Here is a 24750-nt window from a genome sequence, read left to right as displayed (position 1 = left end):
GGAAAGCGGAAGTAGGAGTTCGTCAGCGCTTCCGGTGTGGGCGGCTGATGATGTTCGGTTGGTGTTCCTCAGCACTCATGACGGTCGCTTTGTGCTTGTTCTCGTGCTTATGGACTGTGTTTTTACCAGCAAATACGTTTAGGAAATAAGCAGGTCACAGATGAGAGTTTTCTTTGAGGGTCTAACTTACCTGTAAGTACCCGCGCGCGATCATGAATCGCAGTGATAATGTTGATAACAATGCGGTTCGCTGTGATCGGCCCGTGAGCACAGGCCGAGCTGATGATCTCTGACATTATGATCATCATCTGTAATAATGAGGCGATATGAAGCTCAGCTGATTGAGCAGGAAACCGATGATGTGCCAACATGATGATATCACCTGGTGTTATTGCTATTATTAATATTACCAGTATTATTCACTGCTGGATCTACGTGATATCTGTTTTGTAGGACGCATGATTCATAAGCGATAATATAATTATAACTCAAAAGTGTAATGTTGTCATTGACTTGACTTCCCGTCATGCAGGTTCAGTTAGCAGCACGGCTAACTGTTAGCACTGACAGATCTCACACAAATAACCGGCGTTTATCAGCTGATCCTGACTCCAGTCCTCTAAAACATAATCACATAGAGCTCGCTTTAAAACACCTCGTTTCTCTGTAAACATGCATTAGCCGCTAGTAAAGACTGTTTATCTGCGCTAATGGAGCTAAAAGGCAAGAATGTGTGTGACTGTCGTCGCGAGGGCGTGCGGTATTTTAGGCGATCAAAGAAACGTTCCGAACTGCTGTTTCTGTCGAAGAGAAATTTGTAAAACAGATGACGCCCACATCAAATTTTAGGAAATGAACGTGAAGGCCAAAGTAAATCAGACCTCATGAACGCAACTGAAACGGCAGCACTGAGTTGAATGTCAGCAGGGTTTCCCCCCCAAAATTTGACAGCTGAAAAACCCTTAACCTTTTATTTATATATATATATATATGTGTGTGTGTGATTTGACATTGATAGTGAAATGATTTAATTTCATTTGAAAATGCTTCATATTGTTACTACTTATACATCAAAACACAAAGAGTCTACTGTCAATGGAAACTGTTCCTTTTAAAGGTGCGGTCATATTTGGTTAATTTCACTGATGAAATTAGTGAAATAGCGTATCGATGTCTGAAGCATTGCTCACACGGAAGTAACTTTGTTGAAATGACTAGATTTCACAGAGCCTCTTCTCCATCAGCCTGACCAACGCTCATAGCGTCTCACTGGGATCATATTTGATCATATTGGGACCAGCTGATTTCTGTAATACAGATTAAACGCTGCTAGCTGTACACATTTGATCCTCGTGTGTCAACAATCAGACAATCAAAGCTCAGTGTATTATGTTTTCATTGAGCAACACTTTATTTCTAAATAAGAAGAGAGATTTAGTCCTTTTGGAAATGTTTTGTATCTTGTCCTGTACAAGCCGGTTTCACTGCTCTGAAACTGTTCCAATCAGGCTGTTTCAGTTTCTACAGATATTGGTATATTAAAGCTGTGAGTTTTAAATGATGACATGCAGTTAACCCCAGAAAATAGCTTATCAGATCTTTCTTGAGAAAAGCCTCCAACGAAGATAATTTAAAGACATTACGTTATTGTAACCGAGAAGTAAATCATGGCATAAATGCACGTTTTGACCATTTTCTTCTCTTTCCTACAGGTTGACAGATCTTGTTGTGGGTTGTGTGCTGGTTAATGCATAGAGGAAAAAGGGTGAAACTTGAAGACGAAACTGAAGGTAGTTGGAAAAGGTATAGGAATGTTTTCCTGACTTCCTCCCATTTGTTATAGATCGAGCAGCTCTTGAATGCTAGACTGATGAATCGCTCCTGTGCTAGTTTTGCAGCTGTCAGAATGAGCGCAGTAGATGAGATCTCAGACAGCACAGAGGTTGTGGAAATGGATGACGTCCCCTCCCAGTTTTTCGTGGAGAAGCACTCGTGGGATGGCCTGCGTGACATCATTCACGGCAGCCGGAAGTATTCGGGAATGATCATTAACAAGGCGCCCCATGACTTCCAGTTCGTTCAGAAGCATGACGAGTCCGGCCCTCACTCGCACCGGCTCTACTACCTTGGTACCCTTTTCCCTTCAGTGTCAGCCGTTTTCTTGAATCAACAGATGCATCAGTTCCTCATTTCATTTCTAAAATAGTCGTGCTTTTAAGCCAGTGGGGTTTTTTATGGTAATGTTCTATGACACAAAAGAGTCTTCATCACAAAGAAAAATGTATTTAATTAATTAAATATAGAAATTAATTGTTGATTCAACGTGACTAATAAACTTTTTTTTGCGTAACTTGTCAGTGAACTTCTGCTCTTTGTAGTAAATGCGGCTCCATCTGAAAGCAGGTGGTGATGATTTATTGCCAATTACAGAACCGGCTTTACTAACAAAATGCACATGACAATCGCATTCGATTAATCGTTGAGACATAGTACTAATCAGTAGTTGTGCTGCTTGATTGTTTTGTAGAAACTGACGCGTTAATTTTTTTATAACTGTTAAATAAAAAGTTCAAAAGAACTATTTATTTGAAATAGTTTTTTTATAACATTATGAATGTCTGTACTGTCACTTTTGATCAGTTTAATACATACTTGTTGAAAGTATTCATTAAAAAACAACTATTTAATCGTAGGAATAATATGTTTAAGGAAGATTAATAAGGTTATGGTGAACAAAATGAGACTTTTTCTTTATTATAATATCAGATGATTTGCACGAGTCAGGTTCTTCTGCATTTCTGTTGAGTTTGCGCCAGGTTTCTGTAATTTTACCTAACGTTTCATCTTGTCATGCTTAAACAGGAATGCCGTATGGGAGCAGAGAAAACTCATTATTGTACTCTGAAATCCCAAAGAAAATACGGAAAGAAGCCCTCCTGGTGTTATCATGGAAACAGATGTTAGATCACTTCCAGGTATCTTTCCTTCGTGTTTTGCTCTATATTACGCTAACTGCTGCAAAACCACATATATGAAAGATTTCTGACATATTAATAAGATTAATTTGTGTCTTTCTACAGGCGACTCCGCATCATGGTGTATATTCCCGTGAGGAGGAGCTTCTCCGTGAGAGGAAGCGTCTGGGGGTCTTCGGCATCACGTCCTACGACTATCACGCACAGAGCGGCCTTTTCCTCTTCCAAGCAAGCAACAGCCTTTTCTATTGCCGTGATGGTGGCCATAACGGCTTCATTGTGAGTCTAGCTGATTTTTTTTTTTGCTGTGCTCAGTTTAACCTTTCTGGGAAATTTCTGCATAGCGTATGTGCAAAGCTCTGTGTGCAAATGGCTGAAAGTCATGTGATGTTTAGCAGGCTGCCCCAATGAAGCCAGTGGAAATCAAGACTCAGTGCTCAGGGATTCGCATGGACCCCAAGATCTCGCCTGGTCATCCCAGTTTCATTGCCTTCATAAATAATAACGACCTGTGGGTGACGAATATCGAAACCGCAGAGGAGCGAAGACTTACTTTCTGTCATAAAGGTTTGTTGATCTGTTAGTATACAGTAGCAGTTATAGTGTTGACTATTGAGGGTGTATTCTGGATTCTTTTTACAACCCGAATTCCGGAAAAGTTGGGACGTTTTTTTAATTTTAATAAAATGAAAACGAAAGGAATTTCAAATCACATGAGCCAATATTTTATTCACAATAGAACATAGATAACGTAGCAAATGTTTAAACTGAGAAATTTTACACTTTTATCCACTTAATTAGCTCATTTAAAATTTAATGCCTGCTACAGGTCTCAAAAAAGTTGGCACGGGGGCAACAAATGGCTAAAAAAGCAAGCAGTTTTGAAAAGATTCAGCTGGGAGAACATCTAGTGATTAATTAAGTTAATTGATATCAGGTCTGTAACATGATTAGCTATAAAAGCTTTGTCTTAGAGAAGCAGAGTCTCTCAGAAGTAAAGATGGGCAGAGGCTCTCCAATCTGTGAAAGACTGCGTAAAAAAACTGTGGAAAACAATGTTCCTCAACGTCAAATTGCAAAGGCTTTGCAAATCTCATCATCTACATTGCATAACATCATCAAAAGATTCAGAGAAACTGGAGAAATCTCTGTGCGTAAGGGACAAGGCCGGAGACCTTTATTGGATGCCCGTGGTCTTCGGGCTCTCAGACGACACTGCATCACTCATCGGCATGATTGTGTCAATGACATCACTAAATGGGCCCAGGAATACTTTCAGAAACCACTGTCGGTAAACACAATCCGCCGTGCCATCAGCAGATGCCAACTAAAGCTCTATCATGCAAAAAGGAAGCCATATGTGAACATGGTCCAGAAGCGCCGTCGTGTCCTGTGGGCCAAGGGTCATTTAAAATGGACTATTTAAAAGTGGAATAGTGTTTTATGGCCAGACGAGTCCAAATTTGACATTCTTGTTGGAAATCACGGACGCCGTGTCCTCCGGGCTAAAGAGGAGGGAGACCTTCCAGCATGTTATCAGCGTTCAGTTCAAAAGCCAGCATCTCTGACGGTGTGGGGGTGCATAAGTGCATACGGTATGGGCAGCTTGCATGTTTTGGAAGGCTCTGTGAATGCTGAAAGGTATATAAAGGTTTTAGAGCAACATATGCTTCCCTCCAAACAACGTCTATTTCAGGGAAGGCCTTGTTTATTTCAGCAGGACAATGCAAAACCACATACTGCAGCTATAACAACAGCATGGCTTCGTCGTAGAAGAGTCCGGGTGCTAACCTGGCCTGCCTGCAGTCCAGATCTTTCACCGATAGAGAACATTTGGCGCATCATTAAACGAAAAATATGTCAAAGACGACCACGAACTCTTCAGCAGCTGGAAATCTATATAAGGCAAGAATGGGACCAAATTCCAACAGCAAAACTCCAGCAACTCATAGCCTCAATGCCCAGACGTCTTCAAACTGTTTTGAAAAGGAAAGGAGATGCTACACCATGGTAAACATGCCCCGTCCCAACTATTTTGAGACCTGTAGCAGAAATCAAAATTGAAATGAGCTCATTTTGTGCATAAAATTGTAAACTTTCTCAGTTTAAACATTTGCTATGTTATCTATGTTCTATTGTGAATAAAATATTGGCTCATGTGATTTGAAAGTCTTTTAGTTTTCATTTTATTCAAATTTAAAAAACGTCCCAACTTTTCCGGAATTCGGGTTGTAACTTAAAGGGATAGTTGACCCAAAAAATAAAAATTGCTGGTAATTTACTCACACTCAGGCCATTCAAGACGCAGGTGATGTTTTTTTCTGTAGTAAAAAAGTAAAAAAAAAAAAAAACACATACAGGCAGCACAGAATGAATACATGTGGCTCCTGACGATATATTGAGGTCTTCCGAAGCGACACGATCGGTCAGTGCAAGAAATTGAACATTATTTACATTATTACATGTCATCCAAAGCTCCAGGGAATTGGCCCTTATCCATTTTTTTGTTTCCTGTTGAGATTGCGCATGTGAACCTAATCTTGCATTTTATACAGCTTGAGGCTCATGTAAGTAGCATTTCGATGAACAGTACAACACAGTATCCTCTCTGTTGAAAACGAACACCGCGTCATTTCACGTTTGTGTTTGTCCTTGAGCATTTGTCATTATGCAACAGGATGTGTTCGTTCCAGATGCTCAGGACCGTTTGCCAGAGGCTGTGGGTGATGTAAATAATATTCAGTTTCTTGCACTCTTAAAGAGACCACAACCTAAATAACCCTGCTGCTGTCTATTTATTAGGGTTGGGTACTGAAACCTGGTACCAATATGGTTTCGGTGCCTCTTAAATGCTAAAGGCTATCGATTAAAATATTTGTCCTGGTTCTCTGAAATGTACACAAGAAGCATGGGCGTCGCTAGGCTTTTTTAGCGGGGCTTCATAAACTGTACTCAAATTCGTGATCGCTTCAGAGTCATTGCTTTTAAATGTCATATGAAAACGTCGTCAGACCCGTCTCCTCCCGTCTTTCAACACACTCTTCAATCCGCAGACCGCGGCGGAGCAGCTCGAGCAGACTCAAACAGAAACAGAGGACACACGGTGTGTGTTTATCGATAGATTGTTTGAATATCCGTATCTGTGCCGTTCTTTGTCATAAATACCATTTACAAAAGGTCACGAGGGAGCATCGGTTTCTCATCTACTGTAAAGTTTCCGCTCATCACACCACAGCTCTTTCCTCCAGCGACAATCAAGCCCTTAACACATATGAATGCATACTTTAATAATTACACTTATTTAAATATACTTAATTTAATTATATGTACTTTATACATTCACTACTGTGCAAAAGTCTTAATCTTGGGCAGTCTGTTGTTAGACTGCTTGTGCATTCAACAATCTCACTAGAATATTATTACAATTAATGGCAAAATGAATGTTTGGAAATGTAAACTGATATTTCCTACTGACACAGTACAGCAAAAGATATAAATAACTGTCTTAAAACCCTTTTTTGGCGTGAAAATACAAATGTGCCTAAGACTGTACTTTACAAACGACATTGTTGCTACTTTATAAAGAATGAGCATACAGTCATTCACAGAACTGATTTTAACTATCAGAGTGATTGACAGAGATACAGTTGAAACATTGTGTGTGGTTTAGTATTAAATAATGACTCAGAACGTGAAATACATTTATTAGCCTTAAAGTAAGCGAATCTTGGGAAATGAGAGCATGCAAGGAGCGTGCGTGTGAAAGCTATGGATTTATTTTATGTTGTTTCAATGTTCTTTAATGTTATCCTTTTTAGGCTTTTTTATTTATTTATTTTTATAGAAGTATCGGTTTAGGCACCGGTATCGTTTTAAAAGTATCGAAATGGCACCGGTATCGAATAAAACCCAATCGATACCCAACCCTACTATTTATACATTGAAGACTATAACCAGTGTTATTCTGAAGTTAAATTCAGTTTCTGTGGTATTTGAATATTACTGTTATACCTGAAATACTGTTATATCTGAAAAACTTAAAGCACAATTAATTTTATATCTTATTGTATTTCTCTGTGCCATTGATTGTCATTTATCTATTCTTATTTTATTTACTTTTCTTTTTTTAGTTAAAATAAATTCAAGTCAGAGAGAGTTTGAAATCAAAGTTCTTTTTAAGCATCTTCCTCACAGTATAAATATAAATCAGCAACATATTATACATTTTTTTTTACACTGGGTGATGAAACATTTAGGTTGTATGTAAAAAAAAAAAAAAAAAAAATAAATCCCTAACTCCCCCCTCAAAAAAAAAAAACCCATAAGAGCCATTTAAATGGGAAGTTCCCCCATTTTCCAAAAAACTCAGCCCCGTTTCTTTGGAATCGAGGGATGAATCAAAATGCTAGTCTGAAAATCGACAGTGTGCAACTCATAGACAATACACTGAAAATAACTTGAAATATTCCTGGAAGCTTTGTGTGTATAAATATTAATCGTCCTTTTATGATTAATGGGTGTAACTTAGAGTCAGAGTCTTTTTTAAATGGTTTGGAGAGGGGCTGTGCTTTTGCCGAGGAATGCTGCATTATCACCATATAGGATTTTTTTTAGAATAAAAAGTAGTGAACTTTGGTGTATAACTAGTCTTATAAAAGCAGTTTTGTTTAAGGCTACGTTTACATGACAACGATAAACGGAAACGTTTTTTCCTTGCACTTTTCAAAAGTTTCACGTATACACAACAACGTTTTTAAAACGATCTACATTTATACACATCCGCTAAAACAGCCAAAAACACTGTATTACTTATGCCAGGCCAGTAGTTGGCGCTGTCACCTTGTTAGTAAACCGTACCTGTAGGGAAGTGATGATTACCGTATTTTCCGGACTATAAGTCGCACTTTTTTTCATTGTTTGGCTGGTCCTGCGACTTATAGTCAGGTGTGACTTATCAAAATTAATTTGACATGAACCGTGAGAAATGAACTAACAGAAAACATTACCGTCTACAGCCGCGAGAGGGCGCTCTATGCTGCCAGAGATGCTGCTCTGTGCTCCAGTAGCCTTCACTGAGCAGCATAGAGCGCCCTCTCACGGCTGTAGACGGTAATGTTTTCTCTTGGTTCTTGGTTCTAGATAAATGCGACTTATAGTCCGGTGCGACTTATAGTCCGAAAAATACGGTATATGTTGTATATGATGCGTCTCCACTGTTGGTTGTATTGGTGAAACACTTTGCTGAAGAAGTGTTAGCAAACTCTTGAGCAGCAGCAACATTACCATGTACTTCTCCATTGTTGTGTATGTTTGTTCGCACTTGCCTTTAAAGTCGACACGTACTGTGCATGTCTACCGTACTGTACCTAACACATAGTATGCATGCGCAAAACGTCACCGTTTTCTAAGATTCCCGTGTTGGATGTTTACACAGAAACGATAACGGTGAAGTTCTCAAAAACTTTAACTTTGAAACCCGTTTTCAAAAATATGCATTTTCAGTCCCCAGAAACTTTGTCGTCGCGTAAACCAAAAGGCAAAAAATGCATAAAAAGTTAATGTTTGGGCTGTAAGGATTGTTGTGTACACGGCCTCTTAGAATGCTTTGGAGCATTGATCCATCTAGAAAGCACATGAGGTTACATTGAATAGACTGTGCTGAAATCTGATATTTCTGCAACGCTTGTCCAGGATTGAATAACGTCAAGGAAGACCCAAAGTCTGCTGGTGTGGCAACTTTTGTGATCCAGGAAGAGTTTGACCGCTTCACAGGATACTGGTGGTCTCCAGCTGCTCCTGAAGGTTTGTGAAACACACAAAGCAGGAGTTGTCAGTCTTTTTGGATTGAAGGCCCCCCATTGGAATTTTTTTGTACATTTGCCCTTTTATACACAAAATGCGTCAGCCACCTGCAGCGTACCCTTGTCACCCTGTTCTCGTTGGCTTTGCAGACGCAGATGGAGGCAGGACGCTCCAGCTGCTGTACGAGGAGGTCGACGAGTCAGAAGTAGAGATTATTCATGTGCCCTCGCCAGCTCTGGAGGAGCGCAAGGCAGATGTGTACAGATATCCACGCACCGGTAATCACAAACACACTCTTAAAACAACACAAACATATGCATGTACGCAAATGAATCACCACACTGAAATATAGGTAGTGGTATGCTAATGAACCCCTCTTGATGCGTGTAGGAAGTAAGAATCCTCAAATTAGCCTGAAAATAGCCGAGATTCGAACCGACCAACACGGCAAGGTATGTGCCTGTGTCCAGGCTCACTTCTGCTTTCTCTATGCCTGGATTTAAAAGGCTTTATAAATTTCTCTTATTATTGTTTGTAGATTATTAGCGCACAAAACAAAGAGCTTGTTCTCCCGTTCACCACACTCTTTCCTGGGGTTGAGTACATCGCAAGAGCTGGATGGACAAAAGACGGCAAATTGTGAGTAACAAGAAGTCAAATCTGTGTTTCTTTTGAGTTTAAAGGCAATGTTACAATGATTGATATTGTGTCAAATCATGAAGCCGGTTTGTTTTGTCCGATCTTCAGCACAGTTTGAAGTTCAACCTGCAATATTATTATTATTACATTATTTCTTTTAGAAATGCACATTTGACAGAAGCTTGAGATGCAGATGTATATTTATGCTCATTATCAAAAACAGTAACATCGGTTAAAATTGTCTTTTGTATATGGTGAAATTGTATTTTATTTATTTTACTCAATTTAACCATTGTTCTTCCATAGTAGCATACATTAAGATCATGAGATTACAGTTCAAATCACACATGTAACCATATAAAAAATACTGAAATTCTATTCCATTACTTCTTTAATACATTTAATAAACATTAAAAATTAATAATATAATAACTTTTGATAGGAATATCCAAAATTTCTGCTACAATAATCGTGTTGGGGATGCATGGTAAATGATGATGATTTGTAGATTTAAAGTCTTCTGACTGATCGTTGCACACAGTTTCTCTAATATTTTTCAGCGCTATTTCATCAGGCTTTAAACTAGTTTAAATCACTATAATATATAAACAATTTTTTTTGGCAAGTTATTAGTTAGAACCTTTGAGGATGTGGACATTTTTATCTGTTTTCATACCAGGGTTATTACAGTTACCTGAAATTAAAACCATCAAAGGCATTTTTGTTACTTAAAAGAAATGTTAACTGAAATAAAATATAGAAAAACTAAAATTTTTATTTTATTTCAGCTAGTTGCCATTACAACATTTCAAATTTTCTTTCCGTTTCACTTGATGTACTTAAATATCTAAAATTGAAATACAAATTAATAAACCTATATAGACATTTAAAACAATGTTCATAATAACGAATAAACCATAGACTGTATAAAAACATGGACGTAGTGTCCGTGACATCACCCGTAGTCTCCTGAAGTGTGTTTTTGAAGCCATCTTGGCAGCGCGTCACCGCGCGACTCTCCCGGACAATCAAAAATGGGCAAAAAGGCGGGAGCTAGTTGCTGAAGCCACACCCACCTAGCGCGACGGCAGTGTCAGCAGCGGCAATCCACCTGTCACTCAAGTGGCTACGCCCTTAATTATGCAGAACTTTAAGTCTTAATATAATTTAAACGGATGAGTTATAAAAAAAATTCACCCCCCTCACAGTTGTCACGAAGGGCAAAATTAGCAATATAGACCAAAATCATTTTTTTAACCAGGCTGTAAACATGTTTTTTCCTGCTGTAAAGTTGGGCATTTTAACATGGGGAGTCTATGGGACTGACTCTCTTCTGCAGCCAGCCTCAAGCGGCCAGTCGATGAATTGCAGTTTTAGTCACTTCCTTATTGCCCTCACGAGAGAGAGCGCGAGGTTGGCGCTCGGAATAAACACAGCAGAATTACTAAAACTTTCAAATTAAGATATAAATGAAAACTATTAAAATCAAAACTAATTCCTAATAGTTATTAATACTTTAATAGTATGTCAGCGATGCACATGTGTTCTTGTTGTCTCTTCCCAGTGCCTGGGCCGAGCTGCTGGACCGCAGTCAGCAGAAGCTGCAGCTAGTGCTGTTACCGCCTGCACTCTTCATAGCGGCAAGCGTGGAGGATCCACAGTGGGAGGAGCTTGTGGAGGCCATGCCTGAGGGAGTCCAGCCCTTCATCATCTACGAGGAGCTCACCGACATCTGGATCAATGTGAGGAGGAAGATAAGAGAGCAAAGCTTATATATCAGTCTCTGACCTGACACTGACAGATCTCAGACATGCCTGAAAGATATTTAACACCGTACTGCTAATAGAGACCTGAAAGAATGTCTTTAGTTGTTACACTGCCTATTAAAGTTTGAGGTCAGTGAAATCGAGTGAAATATTTATTTCTTATCTTATTCTCAACAGGTCCATGATATCTTCTATCCCTTCATTCAAACAACTAATGACAAGATCACCTTCCTGTGGGTGAACGAATCACAAACGGGCTTCTGCCATCTGTACAGAATAACCAGTCTCTTACAGCCGGGCTGCCAGCAGTGGACCAGAGACTACAGTCCTGCAGACGGTCAGACGCTCCAGCTCCAACTAAACCTCATTTAACAAACATTATACAATCAATCAATTTAAAATAAATTGAATTACATTTTTTTATTAAATTTATGCATTTAGCAGACGCTTTTATCCAAAGCAACTTACAGTGCATTCAGGCTGTTAATTTTTACCTATCATGTATTCCTGGGGAATCGAACCCCCAACCTTGCGCTTGATAACACAATGCTCTATCACTTGAGCTACAGGAACACTCAATAGTTAATAATAAGTTATAGTCAAAATCAATAGTTCATTAACATTTCAATATTTAAAAAAGGCTTGTTCAGAATGTCACCAAGCACTGTTTTTAAACTATTATGAATCTTTTCTTTGAGTTGCATATAATGGACTTACTTGCAATATGAATTGAATATTAATTATGTATTAATTAACTATGACCTACAATGGTGGAGATATTGCTCATGAATATTTATTCAGCTATTTACCTAATAAACATTTATGCACTATGCTACATTATAATTTAATGTGAGGATGTGTGTGCAGGACATGTTTAGGAGGAGAAATAGATATCCATAAATGTTTGTAGATTAATAGAGCAGACAGGAAATATTAGCTGAGCATAAAAATAATTTCAATTAAGATGTCTGGTGCAATTTTTCCCAAATCATGCTATATCATAGGATTTAAACATTTCTGTTAAATATTTCATTTATTTTATTTTTTGATCTTGCTTATGTTGTATTGACGCATCAACATCTGTTGTGCAGAGTCCTGTTCTTCACTATTGCCTATGTGCTTTTAAACATTTAAACTTGAATATTTTGTTCAGATGATTTCAGATGCCCGATAGAGGAGGAGGTGGCTTTAACGAGTGGAGAGTGGGAAATCTTGGCCAGACACGGCTCAAAGGTTTGAGGTTATATTTAATGACGTTAAAACACAAATGACTTCCATAAATTCCCATATGTTTGGTAACACTTTTTTTTTTTTTTTTACCTTCATCTTGATTTGCAGATCTGGGTCAACGAAGAAACCAAACTGGTGTATTTCCAGGGAACAAAAGATACTCCACTTGAGCACCATCTGTATGTCGTGAGCTACGAATCTCCTGGAGAAATTGTCAGACTTACTAAGCCGGGTTTCTCTCACAGCTGCTCAGTTAGCCAGGTGTGTGTGTGTGTGTGCGTGTGCGTGCGCGTGTGTGCGTGCGCGCGTGTGTGTGCGTGTGCGCGTGTGTGTGCGCGTGTGTGCGCGCGTGTGTGTGTGCGCGCGTGCGTGTGTGTGTGTGTGCGTGTGTGTGTGTGCGTGTGTGTGTGCATGTGAGACACTGTTAAAGGACACATTGGATGCAAAATGCACTTTTACATGGTGTTTGCATATAAATGTCTTATCAGTGTGTGGACACAGCCACCCTACAGTGATAAAAGTCCATTCACACAAAACACTTTCATTGTCTTATAATATGCATTTATTTTTACCTATTTGCACAATGACTTCCAAATGATTTGTTTAACTATTAATTTTTTTCAATACCCCTCCTTTGCATGACCCTAATCTGCGGTGATTGGTCGATAGTTCATCATGCCTGTAGTGGCTGATAAAGCAGTGTTTGTGTGCACAGTGCTGCTTTGTGTAGAGCCGTTAACGGGGAAATTTAATTAATATTCTACATTTTTATTGCTCTAAAAGCGGCACCTATTGGCAAAGAGTGAATTTACATCTTCATTCAGACCAACTAGACCAAGATTCGTTCGAAGCAGTTCAAAGACTGTCTCTCTAAATCCCTCCTTTCCGTGAGCTTGCTCTGCTCTGATTGTTCAGATGGTCTAGTCTGTTGTGATTGGTCTACGGAGTACAGCAGTGTCAGAAAGGATACGCCTTTTTTAATAGTTCTGTATTTTACGGCTGAAACGATTCCTCGAGTAACTCGAGTGACTCGATTACAAAAAATGACCGAGGCAAATTCCTCTGCCTCGAAGCCTCTTTTAATGTATCTTAAATCTCACTTCAGGTTCTTTGGCAATGGTTTTTTTAATGTGACACAACGCGTTTACATCACCCACAAAGCGGAAGGAGACACAAGCACTGCATCCGAAATCTCATTCTGCAAGGAGTCAGCAGTGTTTTGATTTGAGGGCGCGTGTAAACGTAAAGAGAACATCGTGGTGTGTGTCCATTGCCAGATAGAGCTGGCATACCACAACTAGGGCCCTATGATTTCCGCGATCCAGAAAACACGGAGGGAATCGCGGAATCCAGTCATAAAAACGGAATTTACAGTTTAACGCGGAATGGCACGGAATTTGCCAAATTTTGAATGAGTTAATCAAAAATAGGTCATTGCACTTAGATCAAATCACGATATGAAATAATATCTGTAAATATTAAGCCGGAACAGTCTATTTAAATATGAATCCTGCATGTTCTGCGTGTCTCTGTTAATGAAAGGAGCAGAAGCGCGTCTTCCTTTATTAACACACTGAAGCGCGCGTGACGCTCGGCGGTGATTTCAGCGTCTGCTGTTTCACTAAATAAGGATGTGAACACATGGACAACAAAATTTTTAAGGTTTAATCACACAAAATTTCTTCCATGTTTTATTTTTAATAGTAAGTCCCCTTTGTTTACCAAAACGTTAAGTTTGCTTAATTTTTAATAATTAAAAGATAAATTAAATGAATGTTTTATGTTTAATGTGCATCTCAGAAAATGCTTTATTTTAAACCCCAACTGAATGGCACTTAAATGCACTTAATTCATCTGTACACTTTATTGTCATTGTTCACAGTACAAGTACAGACAGAGAAACAATGGGTAATAATTAAATGTTTATTTTTGATGCATGCATTGCATTCTATGCATTTAAAAAGTACAAATATTTCTTTTCTAAAAAAGGAAACTTTGTTGTTCATTTTAAGAGACCCTGGAGTCTTATTTTCTCTTGCATAATTAATATTACACTTTAATTAAACAAAAACACATTTTATCCGATTACTCGATTAATCGATGGAATTTTTGGTAGAATACTCGATTACTAAAATATTCGATAGCTACAGCCCTACTCTCTGTAGAAAATATAAAATAATCTATTATTTACCGTACTTACAGGTTGTGATTCAGTGGAGCAGCTGGTCCAAATAAACATGAAACTGATCCATCTTTCAACAGCAAGTGTTTTGTGAATCCCGCGTTGAACTCCGCGAGAATAGAGACACAGTCATGAGCAGAATTATGTGTTGTTCGCGGCCGGCCAACGTAGAACATAGGTGCATTATACAAATATGTTTCCCCATGACGTTTGCCAACACAGAAGTGGGATTCAAATACTAACGCCTCGTTTCATCCGTTTAGAGTCGATTATTTATTTTGGGAGATAATAACTTTATTTATCGTGCACTTTCAGCTTTACAAATTTGCAGATCATTTATGTTCACATACAGCTACATTACACACTGCATGAAAGACAGTATTGGAAATGGCATAATACGAGCACTTTAATGTTTTATGAATAAACTTTGTAAACAATTATTAATATTATTTCTATTGTTATAAGTAAATAATGATAAATATGTTTATTGAAAACCATACCTAGGAATAAATATTACAATACTGCAGTGCCGTTGTGGAGTTTGGAGGAATTCATTTTTATTAATTGTTTTTGTAAGTAGTCTCTCACTAAGGCTGCATTTATTTGGTCAAAAAGTAAAAAAGTACAGTAAAAGTACAGTTTTTTTATATTACAATTAAAATATCTGTTTCCATATTTCAGTATGTATCTTTCTGTGATTAAAGCTGAATTTTCAGTAGCCATCAGTCACACAATTGAATGCATCCTTGCATCCATTTTTATTTTTATCTTACATACTTTTTTGCAGCCTTGGTGAGCATTAGAGACTTATTAAATAAAATTATTCCAAACTACAGGTAAAGTATACTACGTACATGAACTGTATGAACAAATATGGAGCTTTCAGTCTAATGTCCCAGGACAAATAATCTCAATAAACTTTACAACATCTTGAAGCAAAGCAAGCTGTGTTTCCTGACAGGCCTTTGCAGAGCCATCAGTCACTCTTCCTCATTCTGTTGCATGCTCGTGATTTGTGTGTTTCTCCTGTTTCAAAAACAGAACTTCGACATGTTCATTAGCCACTACAGTAACGTGAGCACGCCTCCGTGCGTTCACGTCTACAAACTGACGGGTTCGGACAGTGACCCCCTGCACAAAGAGCCGGAGTTCTGGGCGAGCATGATGGAGGCTACAGGTGAGAGCAGGGCCGTGAGCTCGGGGGGTTAGGGGAACAATAACACATGCTCTAATAACATGTTTGCTCGTGCTGTGCAGGTTGCCCGGCTGATTATGTGCCTCCGGAGATATTCAGCTTCCCTGCCAGTTCTGGTTTCCAGCTCTATGGAATGCTGTACAAACCTCACAACCTGAAACCAGGCAAAAAACACCCCACAATCCTGTTCGTGTACGGCGGCCCACAGGTGGGTTTGGTTGACAAGTGTCTCTATACATTTCTGAAAATGCCCTGTTTAACATCCATTTGCCGGTTTTTATTAATTTTTTAGGTGCAGTTAGTGAATAACTCTTACAAGGGTGTGAAGTATCTGCGTCTGAACACGCTGGCGTCTCTGGGTTATGCTGTGGTGGTCATTGACGGAAGAGGCTCATGCCAAAGAGGCCTCAAGTTTGAAGGGGCCCTTAAAAACAAAATGGTAACTAGGACTCATAGTCTAGTTTTGTGTAATCAGCCAATTTTTGCAAGAGAACTGAACGCTTAAACAGGAATTGAATGACATATGCAAAACAAAGGCAGCTGAGTTAAGGCAGCTCTGTGCCTGCTCAAAATGAAGTATTAAGACCCCCCCGTTCTGACCCACCTAAACCAGTCGTATCTTAAATGCATTTATCCCACCTCTCACCAGCTTTAAAGAGTATGTAGGAAGACACATCAGAAGCACTTCTGTGCTACCTCTGCAGTGTGCATGTAGCAGTAGAAATGAGAGCGAGTCAGTCACTCAGATTGTAGCACTTGGCATCTTTCTGAGCAGTGTGCATCACGTGGCCCATGATCTGAACCTGAGATTATAAACGGTCTCACATTTAACACATTATCGCCTGCTTTTAAAAGGTCGGCATAGATGCTTTATATAGACGCAAATATGATCATGTGGCAATTTAAGCTGTCTGGATGATTGGTGGTGAAATATTCAGGTGTTAAAGTGATTACCGAGTGACGGCTCACGCTGACATGGACACATGATCACACATGTAACACAGTCAGAGACTGAATTAGACACCTCCAGTTCTGACCAACTCCTATGTATCAAAGCTTTTAGAAGGTCACTTATGTCTGATATGAAGTCAGATTGTGTAATAACACTGGCACATGACTACAGCTTAATTTGATGACATTTTGATTATTGAAGGAACTTTTTTTATGATTAGTTTTAAACCAGTAAGCAAAAACCACGTAGCATTCATCCAGAAAAATCTAAGGTTTATTTGGCATGAATACTAGATTGTTGCTTGCTGGCAGTGACTGTATATATGCAATTCTTCAAAGGTTTTTGGGCTTTATTTATTTTTGAACAATTATTAATTTTAATTAAATTTTTTACTTTTTAATTATTACTTAAGACGTTTAGAATTTTACAAAATTAAAAAAAAATGCTGCTGTTTTTTTTTTTTTTTTTTTGTAATATTTATTTAAATGTCTACATGTAAAAAAAAAAAAAAAGTCAGCTTATTAGAATGATTTCTAAAGGATCATGTGACATTGAAAATTATACTTTGCCATCACAAGGAATAAATAACATTTTGCTATATATATATATATATACCCTAGACCACAAAACCAGTAATAAAGGGTACATTTTTGGAAATTGAGATTTATACATCATCTGAAAGCTGAATAAATAAGAAAACCTGGAATCTGAGGGGGCAAAAAAAAAACAATTGAAAAAACTAATCAGAAATAAAGTTTTAATATATTTACATTAGGAAATTTATGATCTTCCATCCATCCATCTTCTTCCGCTTATCCGGGGCCGGGTCGCGGGGGCAGCAGTCTAAGCAGAGAACCCCAGACTTCCCTCTCCCTAGACACTTCCTCCAGCTCTTCTGGGGGGACACCGAGGCGTTCCCAGGCCAGCCGGGAGACATAGTCTCTCCAGCGTGTCCTAGGTCTTCCCCGGGGTCTCCTCCCAGTGGGACGCGCCCGGAACACCTTCCCGGGAAGGCGTCCAGGAGGCATCCGGAACAGATGCCCGAGCCACCTCAGCTGACCCCTCTCGATGTGGAGGAGCAGCGGCTCTACTCTGAGCTCCTCCCGGGTGACTGAGCTTCTCACCCTATCTCTAAGGGATCGCCCAGCCACCCTGCGGAGAAAGCTCATTTCGGCCGCCTGTATCCGGGATCTTGTCCTTTTGGTCATGACCCAAAGCTCATGACCATAGGTGAGAGTAGGAACGTAGATTGACCGGTAAATCGAGAGCTTCGCCTTGCGGCTCAGCTCTTTCTTCACCACGACAGACCGGTACATCGACCTCATTACTGCAGAAGCTGCACCGATCCGTCTGTCAATCTCCCGTTCCATCCTTCCCTCACTCGTGAACAAGACCCCAAGATACTTAAACTCCTCCACTTGAGGCAGGAACTCTCCACCAACCTGAAGTGGGCAAGCCACCCTTTTCCGACTGAGGACCATGGCCTCGGATTTGGAGGTGCTGATTCTCATCCCAGCCGCTTCACACTCAGCTGCAAACCGTCCCAGTGCATGCTGAAGGTCCTGGCTTGATGAAGCCAACACGACAACATCATCCGCAAAGAGCAGAGATGAAATCGTGTTGTCACCAAACCTGACCCCCTCCGGCCCCTGGCTGCGCCTAGAAATTCTGTCCATAAAAATCATGAACAGAACCGGCGACAAAGGGCAGCCCTGCCGGAGTCCAACACGCACCGGGAACAAGTCTGACTTACTGCTGGCAATACGAACCAAGCTCCTGCTCCGGTCGTACAGGGACCGGATAGCCCTTAGCAAAGGGCCCCGGACCCCATACTCCCGGAGCACCCTCCACAGGCCGCCGCGAGGGACACAGTCGAATGCCTTCTCCAAATCCACAAAGCACATGTGGACTGGTTGGGCAAACTCCCATGAACCCTCCAGCACCCCGTAGAGGGTATAGAGCTGGTCCAGTGTTCCACGGCCTGGACGAAAACCACACTGTTCCTCCTGAATCCGAGGTTCTACTATCGGCCGGATTCTCCTCTCCAGTACCCTGGCATAGACTTTCCCAGGGAGGCTGAGAAGTGTGATCCCCCTGTAGTTGGAACACACCCTCCGGTCCCCCTTCTTAAAAAGAGGGACCACCACCCCGGTCTGCCATCCCAGAGGCACCGTCCCCGACTGCCACGCGATGCTGCAGAGGCGTGTCAGCCAAGACAGCCCCACAACATCCAGAGACTTGAGGTACTCAGGGCGGATCTCATCCACCCCCGGTGCCTTGCCACCGAGGAGTTTCTTGACTACCTCGGTGACTTCAGCTTGGGTGATGGACGAGTCCACATCTGAGCCCTCAGCCTCTGCTTCCTCAATGGAAGACGTGACAGCGGGATTGAGGAGATCCTCGAAGTATTCCTTCCACCGTCCAACGACATCCCCAGTTGAGGTCAACAGCTCCCCACCTCTACTGTAAACAGCATTGGTAGGGCACTGCTTCCCTCTCCTGAGGCGCCGGACGGTTTGCCAGAATCTCTTCGAGGCCGACCGATAGTCCTTCTCCATGGCCTCACCGAACTCCTCCCAGGCCCGAGTTTTTGCCTCCACAACCACCCGGGCTGCAGTCCGCTTGGCCTGCCGGTACCTATCAGCTGCCTCAGGAGTCCCACAAGCCAACCAGGCCCAATAGGACTCCTTCTTCAGCTTGACGGCATCCCTTACTTCCGGTGTCCACCACCGGGTTCGGGGATTGCCGCCTCGACAGGCACCGGAGACCTTACGGCCACAGCTCCGAGCGGCCGCTTCGACAATGGAGGTGGAGAACATGGTCCACTCGGACTCAATATCTCCAGCCTCCCTCGGGATCCGGTTGAAGCTCTGCCGGAGGTGGGAGTTGAAGATCTCTCTGACAGGAGGCTCTGCCAAACGTTCCCAGCAGACCCTCACAGTACGTTTGGGTCTGCCGAGTCTGTCCAGCTTCCTCCCCCGCCATCGGATCCAACTCACCACCAGGTGGTGATCAGTTGACAGCTCCGCCCCTCTCTTCACCCGAGTGTCCAAGACATACGGCCGGAGGTTGGATGAAACGACCACAAAGTCGATCATCGACCTACGGCCTAGGGTGTCATGGTGCCACGTGTACTGATGGACACCCTTATGCTTGAACATGGTGTTCGTTATGGACAAGCTGTAACTAGCACAGAAGTCCAATAACTGAACACCACTCGGGTTCAGATCAGGGGGGCCGTTCCTCCCAATCACGCCCCTCCAGGTGTCACTGTCGTTGCCCACATGGGCGTTGAAATCCCCCAGTAAAACGACGGAGTCCCCAGTCGGAGCACTTTCCAGCACCCCTCCCAGAGACTCCAAGAAGGCCGGGTACTCTGCACTGCCGTTCGGCCGTAGGCACAAATGACAGTGAGAGACCTATCCCCGACCCGAAGGCGCAGGGAAGCGACCCTCTCGTTCACCGGGGTAAACTCCAACACATGGCAGCTGAGCTGGGGGGCTATAAGCAGACCCACACCAGCCCGCCGCCTCTCACCATGGGCAACTCCAGAGTGGTGAAGAGTCCATCCTCTCTCGAGGAGTGTGGTTCCAGAGCCCAAGCTGTGCGTAGAGGTGATCCCGACTATCGCTAGTCGGAACCTCTCAACCTCACGCACAATCTCGGGCTCCTTTCCCGCCAGTGAGGTGACATTCCACGTCCCTAGAGCTAGTTTCCGTGTCCAGGGATCGGGCTGTCGAGGCCCCCGCCTTCGACTGCTGCCCGATTCTCTAAGCACCGGCCCCTTACAGTCCCTCCTGTAGGTGGTGAGCCCACGGGAAGGCGGCCCCACGTCGCTCCTTCGGGCTGAGCCCGGCCGGACCCCGTGGGGGGAGGCCCGGCCACCAGGCGCTCTCATACGAGCCCCAACCCCGGGCCTGGCTCCAGGGTGGGACCCCGGCTGCGCCATACCGGGCGACGTCACGGTCCTTTTATGTAATCTTTTCATAAGGGGTTTGTGAACCGCTCTTAGTCTGACCCGTCGCCTAGGACCTGTTTGCCTTGGGAGACCCTACCAGGGGCATATAGCCCCGGACAACATAGCTCCTAGGGTCATTCGGGTACTCAAACCCCTCCACCACGTTAAGGTGGCAGTTCAAGGAGGAGCTATGATCTTTACTTAATAATCTAATGATTTTTGACCCATACAATTTATTTTTGGCTATTGCTAGAAATATACCTCAGTGACTTAAGACTGGTTTTGTGTTCCAGGGTCACACATATATAAAATCAAGTAAAATTTCACGATATTATTGTTTTTACAGTTTTTATCAAATAAATGCAGCCTTACTGAGCACTAGAAAACTTTTCACAAACAATCTTTTCCAACCCCAAACTTATGAATGGCAGTGTATGTAGGTTTTGTTATTAATTTTTGTAAATGAGTATTTGTCATAGTTGAAGTAAAAGATCATTGAATGCAGCATACCAGGCTTTTCCATAAGAATAGAAACGAGGTGTACGATACTCTTCTGTTTATATTGCTGCTCCTCAGGGGCAGGTGGAGATTGAAGATCAGGTGGAGGGACTTCAGTATGTAGCAGAGAACTACAAGTTCGTTGACATGAGTCGAGTTGCCATCCATGGTTGGTCTTATGGTGGATTCCTGTCTCTCATGGGCCTCATTCACAGGCCAAACATCTTCAAGGTGAGATTTACAGCTGCCCCGGTGTCATGGCTTCATCTTAAATAATTCACCCGAGAATATAAATCCTTTTCAGTTTTTGCTGTAGCATCGCTAAACCCCACCCATCTATGTCAAGAAAACCTACTTTAACCAGCAGGTGGCCTCTCAAATGCACCTTACCAGATATTGAATTGCTGATGTTTGTTGCTTTCCTAAAATTGTAATGACAGTCAATGTTTCTTATTACATTTTTTGATACTTTAGGAATTGCCAAAATAGAAGTGATCGTACAACATATTTTTTTAAACGGCTCAACTCAAATGAATAGCTGTGGGTTTATTCTCATCATGTGTTAAGCAAGTTAGCCGTTCTGTGCTCCAGGTGGCCGTAGCAGGAGCTCCTGTGACGGTGTGGATGGCATACGATACCGGCTACACCGAACGCTACATGGACGTGCCTGAAAATAACCAGCAGGGGTATGAGGCGGGCTCCGTCGCCCTGCACGTGGACAAGCTTCCCAGCGAGTGAGTTACTGCGGCTCAGCCAGAGCACATAAAAATGGCCAAAAAATGAAGATGAAGTTCTGATAGTTTGGACCTGGTCACCTTATGTGTTTTCTCTGGTCGGATAGCGATCCGATCGTGAAAGGCCGGGTGTAAATGACCTCCGAAATGCTTTTGAGACTGATTTAAAACAGATCACTCAAACCATTTCAGGAGCAGGTCTGAGACGCGTTCCAGATGAAACCGGACAAATGTAAATGCATCTGGTTGTTGAAACCACATATGTAGACTTTACTCCTCACAAAATGTACAAAAATATACATGTGTTGAGCTATATGACATCCTCAATTTGTATTTTTCACTGAAAAGCCTTTTACTTGCTAAAAGAGTATATAACTATAAAATCAGATGACAGAAGGCATGCAGTAGATTGTGTACAATAGTTTTTTGCAAAAAACATTTGATGTTGACAATTTCGAGGTGTTAGAAATCCATTCTAAGGCCATTTTAAATCGAGGAAAATTACATTCTTCAGTTCAGTCCAACTATATAAATAAATCCTTCCAGAATGCACTATTAGTAATATTTTCTTTTGTGTTTTGTGCTTCTTTTCTCCAAGGCCAAACCGATTACTTATTTTACATGGGTTCCTTGATGAAAACGTGCACTTTTTCCACACCAACTTCCTGGTGTCTCAACTCATCCGTGCGGGAAAGCCATATCAGCTACAGGTTTGAAAACGGAGTATAAAAAAATATAACCTTATAATGTTAGCCACATAATTAATTAGCATTCTCTGTAGATCTACCCCAATGAGAGGCACAGCATCCGCTGTCCTGAGTCCGGAGAGCACTACGAGATCATGCTACTGTACTTCCTCCAGCAGCACCTCTGATGAGCGCCTTCTCCTTTCCCAGCCTTCTCTACGTCCTCCAGCAGCCCTCACTGGTTCCCCAACCCGCCTTTGCTTTCTCACACTCTTTCTGGAAGGAGTGTCTTTGCAGCAGCCACAAACAGACTTGTCCCCAAACTTCATGTAATGTTGTGCATGTCGGCACACTTTTAACAGAAAGGACACATCCGAGAACGGAGAAGAACCCAGTAGCTCATTAAGCTCATAAACAAGTTTTGGATCATGTGCCACATCTAGGTAATGTTTCCTTTCCGGCTCCCTTTGAAACACTGATTATGTTGCCAAACGTGTCTTTATTTTTTAAAATTTGTAGTTAGTGGCTGATCAGAATACAGAGACTGGATTTCTACACATAACGTACAGAAATGCTCTTACCGCCCCCTCTTCCTGTTAACTGCTCCTTTAACTTAAGCTTTTTCAGTTCTATGAATGCAGTCGTGTTTCGGTCCAACATGAATTCCAGCGTCAATGGTAGCCACAGTCTTGTGGCTCTCACATTAAGGACACCTCACACTACTACCTGCAGTTCATATTTTAAGTGTGTATTATTAAAGGAACATATTTTTTATGAAGTTGGGGTCATTTATCTTTCATTTATGCATTATGTTTGTCAAAGTAGAAGATTTTTTCCACTTGAATGTACTTAAAGGTGCTCTAAGTGATGTCACACATTTTTTTAGGCCAAAACATTTTTTGTCACATCCAGCAAACATCTCCACACTATCCGCTAGCTGCTTGTCCCCTTGAACACACTGTAAAAAAAACGGGGTCTCTTTAGACACCACAGGCTCCACAAACAACAAGAAAAACAAACTGGGCTCACCCGCACCACAAAACATAACGAACTGTTCCAGCCAATAACCGGCAAGAAAGATTTGGGGGTGGGGTTTGGGGGGTTAGTGCACGGATGAGGAGGAGGGAGGGTCTAGCTAGACTCCGTTTTGTTTGACAACAATTTGAACGTCAACAAGAAGTTACGAATCCCGGCATCGCTTAGAGCACCTTTAAGACATGAACTAAACCATCTGATTTACTTTTGTAATATGATGCATTTCTCTAAGGGGCTCAAAAAGATTTAATATTTTATCCACTGGGAACTGATTGGATCATGCAAAGGTGAGTTATATCACATTTATTTATATAGTGCTTTATGCAATGCGGATTCAAAGCACTGCATCACCTCACATTAATAAACAGGAAAATAATTAGTCACAAAGTTTGTAAGTTATGAAACCATACCATCTGCACAAACTGTATTCTTCTGTACCATAAGAGTGACGGGGAAGACAATAACAGTGTCAATGTTTATCCAGCTCATTTCCAATTTTGTTCTCATCTGATAGTTCAGTTGATTGTGCAATGAAATTAGAATGCAAACCTTTAATGACAAAATATATAATAGAAGAATTTTAAGCTACGTTTAGATGACAACGATGTAGTCATAAACAGAAAAGTTTTTCCCTTGCATTTTTAAAAAGTTTAACGCATACAGGAAAACGTTTTCAAAACTATTCGCATTTTCACATATCCATGAAAGTGGCCAAAAATGCTGTATTACTCATGCCAGGCCAGTAGTTGGCGCTGTCACCTTGTTAGTAAACCGTACCTGTAGGGAAGTGACTATTATATGTTGTATATTTAGATGTGTCTCCACTGTTGGTTGTATTGGTGAAGCAAGTCCACACTTTGCTGAAGAAGCATAAGCAAACTCTTGTCGTGTATGCTTTCTATTGAGCATTGACAAAAGGACACAGATTGGCTTTCCTTAACATCCTAAAAAAGTCTTGGAGATCTGTGTCTGGGAGTTTGAAGCTGGTCACTCTGTCTCCAGTGGTGCAGAGAGATGCCGTTTCCTCTTTTTTTTTCTTCCTGAAGCCCATGATCAGCTACTTTGTTTTAGAGGTGTTGAGCTCCAGATTGTTAACAA

General features: G+C 41.4%; 1 protein-coding gene across 6 annotated transcripts; it reads left to right on the top strand.

Annotated features, from left to right (window-relative positions):
* The first annotated feature begins 5 nt into the window (after positions 1 to 5).
* On the top strand, positions 6 to 23395 carry LOC132115331 (dipeptidyl peptidase 9-like). Of its 6 annotated transcripts, none has more exons than XM_059523744.1 (21): positions 8 to 192; positions 1713 to 1803; positions 1891 to 2129; positions 2863 to 2975; positions 3081 to 3254; positions 3374 to 3542; positions 8667 to 8777; positions 8927 to 9055; positions 9168 to 9229; positions 9316 to 9416; positions 10981 to 11158; positions 11360 to 11519; positions 12336 to 12415; positions 12521 to 12673; positions 15636 to 15771; positions 15852 to 15997; positions 16082 to 16228; positions 21276 to 21428; positions 21789 to 21931; positions 22530 to 22641; positions 22713 to 23395. In XM_059523744.1, exons 2-21 carry the CDS (start codon positions 1748 to 1750, stop codon positions 22803 to 22805), a joined length of 2655 nt encoding a protein of 884 aa, XP_059379727.1. In that variant the 5' UTR covers positions 8 to 192; positions 1713 to 1747; the 3' UTR covers positions 22806 to 23395. The 6 variants fall into 6 exon arrangements, with proteins under 6 accessions (XP_059379730.1, XP_059379729.1, XP_059379727.1 ...); XM_059523742.1 differs by having other exon boundaries at positions 3371 to 3542; XM_059523743.1 differs by having other exon boundaries at positions 38 to 57; positions 3371 to 3542.
* The last annotated feature ends 1355 nt before the right edge of the window (positions 23396 to 24750 follow it).

Source organism: Carassius carassius, chromosome 34 (genome assembly GCF_963082965.1).
Source record: "Carassius carassius chromosome 34, fCarCar2.1, whole genome shotgun sequence".
Taxonomy (NCBI): Eukaryota; Metazoa; Chordata; class Actinopteri; order Cypriniformes; family Cyprinidae; genus Carassius; species Carassius carassius.
This window is presented reverse-complemented; position numbering and strand designations above follow the sequence as displayed.